At 51.2% G+C, this 13436-nt stretch overlaps 1 protein-coding gene across 1 annotated transcript; it reads right to left on the bottom strand.

The window, feature by feature from the left end:
- Positions 1-24: 24 nt before the first annotated feature.
- Positions 25-9528, bottom strand: PPID (peptidylprolyl isomerase D). The gene is made up of 10 exons (XM_004591412.3): positions 9349-9528; positions 8294-8434; positions 6763-6869; positions 5134-5322; positions 4343-4465; positions 4148-4254; positions 2437-2578; positions 1083-1169; positions 950-992; positions 25-166 (listed from the first exon to the last, which is right to left on the bottom strand). The coding sequence occupies exons 1-10, from the start codon at positions 9431-9433 to the stop codon at positions 78-80; spliced, it is 1113 nt and encodes a 370-aa protein (XP_004591469.2). The 5' UTR covers positions 9434-9528; the 3' UTR covers positions 25-77.
- Positions 9529-13436: the final 3908 nt, after the last annotated feature.

The following is a 13436-nucleotide window of genomic DNA, read 5'->3' as shown; positions in this document are numbered from 1 at the left end:
GCTGAACGTCATGGGATGCCAGGCTGACAGACAGGAGCCCTCACTGCCGGCTGCCCCAGGCGCTCCATCCTCACTGCTCAGGCAAACATCTTGGCATACACGGCCTTCTCTTTGTCTTTCTCTGCCTTCATCTTCTGTTTGACTTTGAGCAGTTCTGCCTGGATAGCTGCAGAATAAACAGGCAGTGAGTTCTCAAAATACCCCAAAACATCAGGCATTCAGCAGACTTTTAAGATAATTTCCCCTAAATGAAACTTGCATCAAACAGCAGCAAATTCTACTCCTAAGATCAATCACAGAAATCATACAGCCGGGTCTGGCACCATGGGTGAGCCCTCTGCCTACGACCCTGGTACCCCACATGGGCACTGTTAGGAACCCCAGCCACTGCACTCTCGACCACCCAGAGGAAGACGGCCCGCGAGCTCAGACCCTGTCACTGCCGTGGGCTCCTGCACGAAGGTCCTGCCTTTGGGCCCTCCGTGCAGCGAGCCAGTGAGTACATCTCTTTTGGTATCACTTTTTCCAAATACATAAAAACTTTTTTCTGGAGGTTTCTTATTTTTTGATACAATCCCACAGCCAGTAATTTTTTTCATCGTAAAGCCTCACTGTGCAGGCTGTCCACTAAGATCCCCTCACACACCGACAGCCTCTCTGGTCCAACGTAGCAAGAAGAGCCCAATTTCTTTTTTAATGATATGTAAGTCTTACCAAAAAAGAAAAAAAGCAAATTTTGTCAAATACACCATGAATCTTTCTGTTTTGAGCTTTTGACCAGAATTTCAGCTCTCAGCTGCTGCAGAAGCGACCCTAAACCCGATCTTGGCAGGGCACTTGAGTGTCTTGTTTGTTGGCACAGGATTAGTGCCTGGCCCCTTACACATGTTCTGTAATACTGCAACTCTGGCCGACTACACGGCTGTTCACGGGCACAGTGCCAACCTACCTTTATCTTCTGGTGCGATCTCCTGAGCTTTCTTAAGATCAGCCTTTAATTGGAAAAAACAAGGAAAAATCAGGTACATACTATAAAGGTAGTTGTCTGTTTTTAAAAATTAAACATGTGAAGCAGAATTTACCAAAGCTTGATCATATTCTTTTAACCCTTGCCATCCTTGGGCTCTGCGGTACAGTGCTTTGGTATTTGATGGGTCCATTTCAAGAGCCTACAAAAAAATCATGAAATTAGCATACAAAGCTGAGTGTTCACCATGTGCCAGATCTCAATCTATTTGTCTGTTGGCTCCAAAAACCAACATCCACTGCTGGCAGGTGCAGTGCTGAATCCTGCCAGCAGAGAGCAAAAACGGACATGGAAGGAAAATGGCTCTTCCAGACTACAGGGCTCTCTCAGCACTTTGGTTCAGGGCTCAGACCTGGGCCTTAGCCAATACAGTATCCATGGCAATCTGCATGGTGTCACGCTGCACATCTGTGCAGGACTGGTGGTCGGGACACCCAGGCAGGCTCCAAGTCCTTTCCACAGAATGATGCTGTGATACTTGGCTCTGACCCATGCACGGCCCTGCTCTGTCATCTCTGGAACACTCACCCAGCGTACTGCCACGGGAGCAGGCGTCATGCTGTACTCTTTACCAACTCTAACGAGGGAACAGTCTGCACATGCTCAGTGCACAGCCAGCAGTTCTGCCGCACAGTTAGCCGAATCTGAGCACGCAGGACGTGTGCCTCAGAGGACCCACTGTACACCTGAAATCAGCATTTCTGGAACTGAGAACTTAACAGGTTTCTCCTTTGAAACTTTTAAATAGTCTGTTTTGTTCATCTTTTACATTCTCACTCGAGCGCTTACGAAGCGTGTACTGTGTCTACCTCAGAGCGGTCGAAGATCAAGTAAAAACCAGTTCCTGGGACCAGCACCACGGCACAGTAGTTTAAGCGTCAGCCTGTGGTGCTGACAGCCCACGTGGGCACTGGTTCTAGTCCCGGCTGCTCTGACTTCCCATCCAGTTCCATGCTGCCGTGCATGTCACTGGGCCGCTGCACCTCGGTGGGAGACCCAGGAGAGGACTCGGGCTCCAACTCCAGCCACTGGGGCCATGTGGGGAGTGAACCCAGAGGGGGACGACCTGTTTCTCACTGTCTCTGTGAGTTTGCCTTTCAAATAAAAAAAAAATCTTAAAATTTAAAGTTTATTTAAAGAAAATTTAAAGTGAATGAGACTGGAGAACCCCACAACCCACACTGCCCATGGCCTCTGGCACATCATGGCTACTCTAAGGTGAATACGCAGCTTATTACACAGTATCATCACAGATTATCATAAGCAACACGAACGGGCTAGGAACTGAGGTCAACAAGTTAAACAGAAGAGGACGAATGTCAGTCACATTAGGGTCTATGCACATAACAGTGTTCCTGTTCCAAGTTACGCCACAATCCAGCCCCTTCAGAAAGTTCGGGCCAGCTTACCTCCAGGCAACTGTCCACAGCTCCCTGCCAGTTGGCCATCTTCAGTTTACAAGCACTGATGTTCAATACACAGCTTAAAGCTACAGGCTGCAGCCTCAACACGTCTGCTTTCTCAATAACAGCCTTGGAACTATCCACATACCTGGGGATATTGGATGCAGGGTTAGAGAACACTGAACTCGGCTTAGAACCATTTCCGACCCACGAAGCGCCGCAAGTGCACGTACCCTTATCGCTCCTCAGCCTTTCGGCCAAGATCAAGTGGAAATGCCCTTAATGTTCACAATATTTTATTATTTTTCTTTGGAGGTTTTGCTCCAACATTTTTCCCCTACGTATTCAAAGGCTCGCTTAAGAATAAGTCCCAAATTTAATTATACATTATGATACTTGTCTATCTTTGACATGGACTCCTCTGTATGCCTGAAACCAAGATTGCCCACTGCAATGGGCCCCAAAATTTAGTGCATCCAAGTCCCTGGAATTTGGCTGCTCAAGTTTGTACTCTGGGAAAGTAACCACAGCTCCTAAGACAAACTGCCAACATGAGCTCTGAAAGCAAAGAGTACAGTGAGCCTAGGACGCTTTTGGTTCCCAGGTGTGAACATGCCAAACGGAAACCTCAGCTCCCCACTGATGTGGCTGCCAAAAGCCGTAGGAGATGGTCCGCCCATGGGAGAAGCAACCCTGGTTCCGAGCTTGGGCCTGGCCCAGTGCCGGCCACTGCAGCGGTCAGGGCAGTGAAGGAGCCTCCACTGCGGGAGGAAGGAGCTCCATCCATCCCTCCCGCTCCAAAGCCCTCCAGATAACGAATTAAAGCCTCACATGAGACAATCACTGTCATAAATCATGGCAGTGACTGACTGGAGCGAACACTCCGTGAAAGCTCGTGGGCACTGAATATTCACACAAGGTCATCTCACAGACTATTAAAAAGAGGAAGGCTCGGTGTGATGACACAGCGGCTAAATCCTCGCCTTGCACGTACCCACACGGGCACCGGATCATGTCCTGGCTGCTGCACTTCCCATCCAGCTCCCTGGCTTCGGACTGCCTCAGCTCCGGCCGTTGTGGCCACTTGGGGAGTGAACCAGTGGACAGATCTGTCTCTCCTTCTCTCTGTAAATCTGTCTTTCCAATAAAACTAAACAAATCTTAAATATGTATTTATTTGAAAGAGCAACAGATCCAAAAGCCACTAGGGCTGAAGCAGGAAGCCAGGAACTCCACCCTACTCTCCCACAACGGGTGCCTGGCTCCAAGCACCTGGCATCACGCACTACCTTCCCCAGGCGTTAACAGAACACTGGACCTGAGACACAGCAGCCAAGATTCACACTGGCACTGCAGTAGAGATGCCAGCGTCTCCAGGCTGCCTGCCAACCCGGGGTGGTTTGGCGGCACTGAGGTGACATACGACGCCCTGGTCTGTCAGGAACCACGTGCTGAAACTGAGGTCAGGTGTCGTGTGTGACTTCCAAAACAGCATCACAAAAGCTAAAAAGCAGAGCCAACGCGTGCAGATAAAAGTAACCAGGTACCGTTCAACTCTGTATTTTAAACTTTTCCAAATTAAGCTAACAAAAGAAATACAATTATCTCAACACATCTGATTTTTCTAATAATCAGCCAAAATATGATACACAATCTGGATTTCACTTTATATTTCAAGTCAATTTCTTAAAAAGCAATTGAAATAATATTTTACTACCTTAAAACTTTTGTGTATTTTTTAATGGCCATCTCCCACTTCTGAGATTTGAAAAAAGTATTTCCAATGTTTTTTAAGTCTTCTGTTACTAACAACATTTTGTCTACCTATAGGAAAGAATACAAACACGTTGCATGTGAGTCACACGGTTCAGCGCTGGGTTAGAATGTTGTAACAAAGCCCCCGGGCACTCACATCCTTCGGATCCATGTCCGCATCCTCGGGGAAGTCGGGGTAGCTGTCCCCAGAGCCGTCCTGCGGGAACAGCCCCCAGTCGTCCCCTTCCTTCAGCTCTCCACAGTCTGCAATCACGCACAGCTGCAAGAGAGCAGTGAGCTGTAGAAATGCCCCCGCACAGGGACGGGGGTCAAAGTCCCGCGCAGTCACTGGCAAGCCACCGATCTGTCCGGAGCCCGGCTTATCCACTGCCACTACCGTGACGCCTCTGCGCGCACTGCGGTTGGAGCGGCGGCGTCACTGCCCCGACCAGCAGCCAGGTCACAGTCCCTGCGTGACTGTGTTCACCCGAGGCGTATCTGCCTTCCATCTGCCACTGTGCATTTCCAGTGCCCACTCCCCACACTGTCACTCAGGCAGGGTGGAATTATGATCATTTTGACTCAGACACTTAGGACACGAGGAGCTTCAGAAATGTTCCAGTGCAACCCAGTCAGTAATGGAACAGGAGGAGGCAGCTGGCCAGAATGTCACTACAGGTCAGTCCAGTTAAACGGCATGGTCCAAACCAGACCTAGTTTGCTTTCCTCCTTCTACTGAGCACACATACTGACTCAAAAGTTTGCAGGCATATGAAGACTTAAGTACCTAGCAAAGATCACCAGCGGTGAAGTGTGAATACATCTCCTTTAAGCCTGCTCTCTCCACTGTAGTCAATTTCCAAGCCGACACAGGTACTGCCCCAGAGTCACACTGCCAGGTCCTGGTTTCCCGCCTGGCGCCTCCCAATCCCTGAGCTCCTCACTCACCTTGACAGGCTTTTCGCCCTTCACCTCTGCATTCTCCAGCATCCTTGCCACACCTATTCCTTTGATCACTTGGCCAAAGACAACGTGCTTCCCATCCAGATGTGGAGTTGGCACCGTTGTGATGAAGAACTGCGAGCCATTTGTGTTGCGGCCTGCATTGGCCATGCTCAGTAGACCCTCCCGGTCATGCTGCAGAAATCAGAAACCAGCACACGGAACCAAGGTCAGAAGGCCAAAGCGCCGGGCCTCGACTGCTTTCACCAAACGGCCACAGTGAATTGCGGTGCATCATGGAAAACTTTTCGTTTTATTTTGTATAAACTGTGAAAATCACTTTTAAGCTTCAGATACCCAGAGGGGGGAGCGAGCCTTACTTCTCCCTGGGCCCCTGCAGAAGAGACCCGAGCCTTCTCCGAGGCGCAGGGGCCGCACGGAGGCTCTGCTGGCGCGCTCTGCCTGGCCGGGCGGGAGGTTCCAGCAGGCCTGCAGCAGCAGCTCCACGGGGCAGTGAGCTGGCCAAACTAACCAGGCACTGAATGCATTTTTTCAGATTTATTTACTTGTCTGGAAGACAGAATCAGAGCATACGGAGCTCCTCCATCTGCTGGTTCACTCCCTCCCCTGCCAGACACCCCAATGCCAGGGCTGGGCAGTCTACAACCAGGAGCTTCACCCAGGTCTCCCGGGCGGGTGCAAGAGGCCCAAGCACTTGGAGCATTTTCTGCTGCTTTCCAAGACCCATTAGCAGGGAGACTGAACGAAGTGGAAAGACTGGCACACAAACCACAGCTATTTGAGATGCTGGCATCAAAGACGCCACAATGCTGGCTCCATGCAAGAATCCAAATCGTGCCTTTCACAAGACTGGAACACAAACGCCCTGCGCACATGCCACAAAACGAAAATTCTGCCTGTCACCAGCCGGTCCAGGCAGTCTGAGAGCCAGCTCTTCATTCCTTGCGTGTCAGTCTTCCTCCTAAACACCTTTACCCCCCACCGTAACTCGGCTTTCAGAGCCCCTGGCTTACAGAAAGCAAAGCCTGTGTCCCTTGCTTCCCACTGCTCCTCCTGCTAGTTCCTGTCCTTCAAGGCTTTTTCTCCCCGTGTTGGAGAGTAACTGTTCTCTGCCACTGCCTTCGTCTCTCCTTGTTCCTACCCCTTCAGTGTTCTAGTTCAGTGCCTGCCTAACCTAATCGCACCCGCAGGCCCAGGCTCAGCTCACCCACCGTGTGCTCGCTCCCCGTTCCACTCCATCATCAGGACCTGTGCCACTGGAGAGCACACAGGAGCTGACACGACAGCCTCAACATCCCTACTGGGACAATCCAAAATGTCCCAAGCTCCCACACTTTTTGAGCACCAATATCACATCAAAAACTTTTGGACTTGGGGACATCAGTTTAACTGGAGCACGTGACCACACTGAAATGACTGTCGCATTTGTGCCAGATAAAAAAATCATTACCTCATGAATACGTTCCATATTAAGGACACACATTTACGAATATAACTCTTTTTACAAGAAAAAGCCAATCTAGGCACAAGTGTGACTTTTTCAGTCTCTTAATCCAACAATATTCCAGACAGACAACCTTTACGTCGATACAATACATATTTTCTCAACTTTACCTTATAATGGAAATTCTCATCTTCAAATTTTTCACCATAGATACTCTCTCCTCCTGTCCCATTCTGATTGGAGAAGTCTCCACCCTGAATCATAAACTTCTTGATAACTACAAAAAAGGGACATGGCCATTAGGGAAAAATGAACAGCTCTGAATGGATGATGGAGACAGATGAACAAAGGCAACATCCTCTCCCAGGAACCCCGGCCCCGTCTGTCTACTTGTGTTTCTCCAACCTTGCCCACCGGCCTCACCTGAGCCCCGTCTGTGCCTGCTGACCGACCCCCGACTTCAGACGGTACCACCCCAAGAAAACCACCAGCACCAGGGCTCGGATGCCGAGTCTGCTCACATTCCTCCTACGGAGTGACCCCACCTCACAGCACATCCTGATGACGTGCCGCTGCCAGCAGTGAGATCTGCAGCACAGCACCCTGTCCATCTTGTAACTGACTCACCGAGTCAGCACTCCCTGAGGCCAAGTATTCCCCAGCGGAAATCTTGTAACACACACTACCACTCTGTGCCCAGGGTTCCCCAGAGCACCCTCCCACTCAGAGCTCCTGGAGCTCCAGAACTTGGCATCTGGTCCTTCTACAATAGCAGACACAGCTGGACAATACGGGGACAGCCCTGGCTAGCCTCTCTCTCTCCCATGAGGCAGCCAGAGTGTACTGCCCAGCCGCAGGAAGGCAGGCCTGTGGGCACAGCGCCCGCGGAAGCCAGGCTCAGCACCCGAGGCACGCGCCGCAGCATGCCATGCTGTAGTTGCAGGCTCCCAAACAAACCAGATGTGTGTACAATGTAGGCTGAGATCTAGGGAATGCCAGACGCGGGCCACGTGCCACCCGCAGCAGCACACGCTTCTAAAACAGCAGGAGGAAGCAGTTCAGCTAACCACTGTCTGCATGAACTTTATTAGCACATTCTGACAGCTTACTCAAAAAAAGTAAATCAATTTAAGCTTTTGAAAAAGTAATGTTTTTCTTAACAAATCAACGTTTAAAGTCATATGCTTTTTGATAAGTATTTACTACTCACTCACTCCCAGATGCTAAAGGCAAAGCGGTGAGAGCAGCGTCTCAGCCGAGGGAGCCTCCAGCCTGCTGCAGCCGACAACAGCACTGCACACGAGCGCCAAACGGCACGGCTGAATCCCACCCAGCAGTGTGTCTAAGACCCCTGAACCCTCAACTCCACACCTCCGCAGCAGCCCCGCCCAGCCAGCAGGCCTAACAACCTAGCTAAGGTCGCCTGGTTTACCATGGCCACACCCTTCCTTTCTCAAGTCATCCTGAAAGGAGGGGATATTACAGGACTGGTGGAACTGAAACAATCCATTTCACTCCAAACTCGAGTACTCTCCTTTACTCAGTCTGCCTCTCAGAGCCCGGGCCTTGCGAAGCCTGCCTCCCTCCGCCCAGCAAACACCCTGCGGCGGACAGCGCAGCCCGTGCTCCTGCTCTGGGCTCTCTGCGCTAACTCAAGCACGTGCGTGCTTCTCTAAAGGACAGCTCAGCATTCACACGTACTCCGATGGAAAGGACAGCCTTTGAAGTGGAGAGGTTTCCCAGTCGTGGGGCCAAGGCCTTTTTCTCCTGTGCACAGTGCACGGAAATTTTCTGCAGTTTTCGGCACAACATCTGCAAACAGTTCCAAGACAATTCGACCAACTGTAAGAGAAGACAATCTCATCAGTACACACAGCCTCCTGGCGCAGGGGCCAGGGAGCACACCCAGCACGCAGAGCAGGCTCCTGGCCCCTGGCTGCAGATCAGCTCAGCTCCAACTGTTGCTACAGCCTTTTGAGGAGTGAAACAATGGATAGATCTTTGTCTCTCTTCCTCTCGCTACTCTTCCAAATCAAAATACATCTTAAAAAAAAAATCTAGTAATTTCTCCCCCAGGACATAATCACATAGCCTCAGACATGGGGATATCCCATGACCTGTCTTCACGCTTCAGGACGACTGCGCGGTGCAGCCTAGAAACCGAAGCTGACCACGCTGCCCCCTCCAGCAGATTGCAGCCACGACGTGAGCGCGCTGGTGGGAGAGCGCGTGGAGGTGCAGGCGGGCCCTGGGAGCGACCCCCGGGCTCTGCCCCGCCGTCCCGCCCTGCAGGGCCACGTGCTCCCGGCGGCGGCTGCGTAACCTAGGCAACCCCAAGGCGGCCCCGGGGCGCATTTCCCCAAAGCCTCTGGGACGATCGGCAGGTGCGCGCCCCGAGCGCTTCCTCCACAGCCACAACTGACTGTATCAGAGGCCGGGGGCCGGGGAGGTGCAGTGGTGGCCAGAGGGGACCCGCACAAACAAGGCGGGCCGCCGCCAATCCCCGATCCAGAAATTTCCAGACATTTCTAGAAACTTCTGCCGACGTTGCGCCCCCACCCCCCAACGCGCTCACGGCCCTGGACGCCCGGACTCGATCCAGAGGTGCCACCGGTAAGCCTCCACCCCGCAACCCCGCGCGGCGCCCCCAGACCCAACTCGCGCCCCGCGCCCCTCCCGCGGCGAGCACCCCGACATCCCCGGGCGACCCCCGCGCTTCCCCGCGGCTCTCGCTCCGCAGCGACACACGCCCCCACCTCTCTCCTCTCCGATGTCCACATCGAAAAAGACTCGGGGGTTGCTAGGGTTGGAGGGCTGCGCCTGCGGGGACGGGTGCGACATGTCGGCGGCCAGCCGCGCTCCGCAGCACCACCGCACGCCACCTCCTCGTGCACGACCGAGCCGGGACGCGGGAGGCGGCGCGCGCGAGCCACTTCCGGCGCCACGCCCGGAAGCGGCCAGGCCCCGAGGCGGTGCGACGCGCCTTCCGGTCCCGCCCCCCGCGGCGCCCGGCGGCGTGCGTTCCGGCGCGTGCGAGCTTGAGCCCCGGGAAAGGGTTTCGGAATAAAATAAGCCTCGATCCTTCCCACCCTGATGCACCGTATAATCATTACTTTAAAAACAATATTTAGTAATTTTAAAAAAAGACACGCTTATTTTGGTGTGAAATTTTGAAATCCAGGGATGCAACTTCTTTAGTAGTATGCGTTTTCCATGAACTTTTGCAGACCCCCTCATATTTCATGTACATCTGAAATGACGCTTTCAGCTCAGCATAGGTGGTGGGTCATTGCAATCCTTGCTGGGATCCACGAACAATTTGAAAGAACACCCGATCCTGTCGAATGTGAGCGTCAGCAAGGGTAGGATCTGCAGACTCAGCTCTGAGGGGGAGATTGCCTTGTGCAGTGAGGGAAGCGGCCGTCTGGAATGCAGGCTGCCCCTATCGAAGCAGTGGTCTGAGTCCCGGTTGCTCTGTTTTGGACCTTCGGGCCTGCTCCTGTGCTTGGGAGAGCAGCGGAGGCCCCTGCACCCGCTGTGCGCCCAGCCCTGGACCCTGCGCCCAGCTGCGGGTGCGCCCAGCCCTGGATCCTGCGCCCAGCTGCGGGTGCGCCCAGCTCTGGCTGTTGCTTGCAGAGTGAACCAATGAATGGAAGGCCTTCTCTCTATCTCTGCTTCTCTGTAAAATCTGACTTTCAAATAGAAAATGAATCCTCCAAAAGAAAAAAAAAACGTGCAACTCTTTAAAGAGACAAGGTGATAATTCACCCACAGGAATCGCCGTCCTGTGGGAGACCCTCCCCCAAGGAGCCTGGTTTGGACCAAGTTGGGAAAGTGTTGCTACCACTGTAAGGGTTCATAGTTACAGGTCCCCGGCCAGGAGCGCCTCACGGGCTCCACGGGCTCCATCATCTGAGGCAACACCTAGGGCTTTCAGGCTTAAGCACTGAAACCATGAGAGACAGCAGAGACCACCAGGGGGGCAGCAGAGTCCTCTACTGGCCACAGTGTGTGTGCTGCACTGGGGCTGAGGCCGCCTGCTCCTCCTGGAAGGCTGTCCATCTAGGAGCTGGAAATGACGCGACCGAAACAGGATGTTGGTTATCAGTTCACATCAGCCCAGGGGAGAGGAGCTTATGGAGAGTAAGGAATAACGATAATTCTAAGATTTTTATTTTTATGGAAAAGGGAGATTTACAGAGCAGAGACAGAAAAAGCTCTTGTGGCTGCTAAAGACACTCCGAAGCCAGGAGTTAGGTTCATATTCAATCTACTACATGTAGAAGTCCACTGGTATTCATGATGGTACTGTATTAACCAATGGGATGAAAATTTAGCTGATTTTTTATGGTCTATACCACATAATTAATTTTTTTAAAGTATAAATACTACAACAATATTTAGCTTTGCTTTTTCATTTTAAATAACAACTGGAATCTCAATTATTCTTGGAAGGCAGGCAGGTATCAGCAGCGATTTTCAAACGTCTTTGGTTATGAGACATCAACAAGCAACTGAAAAACTACACATTCTTGTAATGCTTTGCGTATATCTAGGGTCTCAGTGATGGTTTTCAAAGTATTATCCAGGAGTTGTCTGCCTCCAGATTTCTAGAGGACCTAGTTAAGTTTCCCAGTTTCCTGGATTGGAATTTTACAGGATTAAGCCCAGGGAAAGATTTTTAGCAATGCCCCCAGGTGGGGCTATTTAAAAAACATAAACTAAGAACACGCTCAAAAACACAAACACATCATATGTCATTTTATTTATTTATGTTTAAAGATTTATTTATTTATATTGGAAAATCAGATTTCCAAAAAAAAAAAAAGGAAAAAATACAGATCTTCTGTGTGCTGGTTCATTGACCAAGTGGGCTCAATGGCTAGAGTTAAGTCGATCCGAAGTTAGGAGGCAGGAGCCAGTTCTGACACATGCATTCTCCCAGGCCCCTCCAGGGAGCTAGATGGGAAGTGGAGTAGCCTAATATGAACCCATGCCTATATGGGATCCTGGCGCTTGCAGGTGGAAGATTAGCTGATTGAGCCAACACGCCAGTCCCTAAGCATTTGATTTTTTTTAAGTATTATTTTTATTGTAAAGTAAGATATACAGAGAGGAAGATCTTACATCTGATGATTCACTCCCCAAGTGACCGCAAAGGAGCTGCGCTGATCCGAAGCCAGGAACTGGGAACTTCTTCCAGGTCTCCCACATGGGTGCAGGGTCCCACTGGTTTGGGCCATCCTCAACTGCTTTCCCAGGCCACAAGCAGGGAGCTGGATGAGAAGCAGGGCTTCTAGGACATGAACTGGTGCCCATATGGGAATCCCGGCACATTCAAGGCAAGGACTATCGCCACTAGGCTACTGCTCTGGGCCCCTTATAGACATTTTGGTGGTGGCCAGGGGAGAAGTTGCCCTGTTTGTGTTGTATCTGCTCTCTCACATCCCTTTTACATCCCTATGTGCTTTGGTGTGCTCGCCTTACCGTGACAGAAGTATTCTTTGCATGTCTAGGGACTCTTGGATTGCCCTTTCTGCATTTTTCATTTTATCTGAGACAGGCACAGCCAGCCAAAGGGAGCTGTTCCTTCTGCTGGCTCACTCCCCACACGCCTGCGTCAGTCACGGCTGGGCAAGGCTGAACCTGAGGGACCGGGCACTCGAGCTATCCCTGGTGACCTCCAGAGTGTACATGAGCAAGAAATCAGACTCGGACGTGGAGCTGGAGTCAGGACTCGACTCAGACACTCCCACATGGGACGTGGGGGTCTTAACCACTGCCCCCAACAGTGTCTGCTCCGCCAGTATTGGTTTTTTCTAGAGGTAAAATTCACACTGGGGGCAGGATTTTCTGCAGAACTGTGGTAGTGTTCAGGCAAAGGGAATCAGCCTGAGCCTCAGGAATGCTCGGTTTCCTACTGGGCACAGTAGTGGTCACTCCTTCCTTCCAAAGTCAAACACCGGAAATGATTCAGAGTCTTCCTGATCCACATAGTGATGGCATGGAGAGTTCCATCGTGAGGGTCCCCAGGGACTGGGAGCATTATCCAATGTGTTAACTCATCCTGGTGATAAACGCACATTCGAGAAGACAGCACATGCCAAGCTTGCCAGATGGAGACTCTGACCTACAGGTTACATATACATGTTTAATAGGGAAACAAAGGTGTTATGTATATCCACTGGTTAATCATCAACCGCACTAAGCTCTTTAAAGGAACAGAAATGGAATTAGGCCAGAAATGGGGCAAGGTGCATCGTCGACAAGAATGAACATTTGGGGACAATGGCAGGGAAGCAAGGAGGCCCCTTGAACCCCAGAACTTCACGCCTTGGCTCACCCTGTGTTTGGCCAGGACTCCAGCCCCATCTGGACTCTTCAGTCATGTCTGTGCCCCCACTTGGTGATCTGATCGTGCAATTGCTACGAAAGGTCTACTGCTCTCTTGCCTAACTTACATGTCTGTCTGCAGATGATGGCATCCTGGATCAAGCTTCTGAAACTTAACAGCTGATGATGCGGGGCTGCTGCTGGGTGCGGCAAGCCTGCAGCTCGTACTGCAGTGCTGCTTTGAATGCCAGCTGCGGGCATTTTGGAAGTGACCCGGTGCAAATGGAAAATCATTCACAGCGTCTTCCCCCACCCCAGCACTCTGCCTTTCACATAAATACAATTCATGATTCAATAATATTTAAGAATAAAGAAAATATTCTTATATGATTTTATCAAGAGTGATTTCCTTACCCAATATTTTATAAGAACCAGAGCCATCCTAAAAAAAAGGTATGATGCCTTCTTCCCTCTTCTAGGGTGCGGCACATCAGATACACTTCATGGAGTT

The sequence above is a fragment of the Ochotona princeps genome, chromosome 32, assembly GCF_030435755.1.
Source record: "Ochotona princeps isolate mOchPri1 chromosome 32, mOchPri1.hap1, whole genome shotgun sequence".
NCBI classification, from domain to species: domain Eukaryota; kingdom Metazoa; phylum Chordata; class Mammalia; order Lagomorpha; family Ochotonidae; genus Ochotona; species Ochotona princeps.
This window is presented reverse-complemented; position numbering and strand designations above follow the sequence as displayed.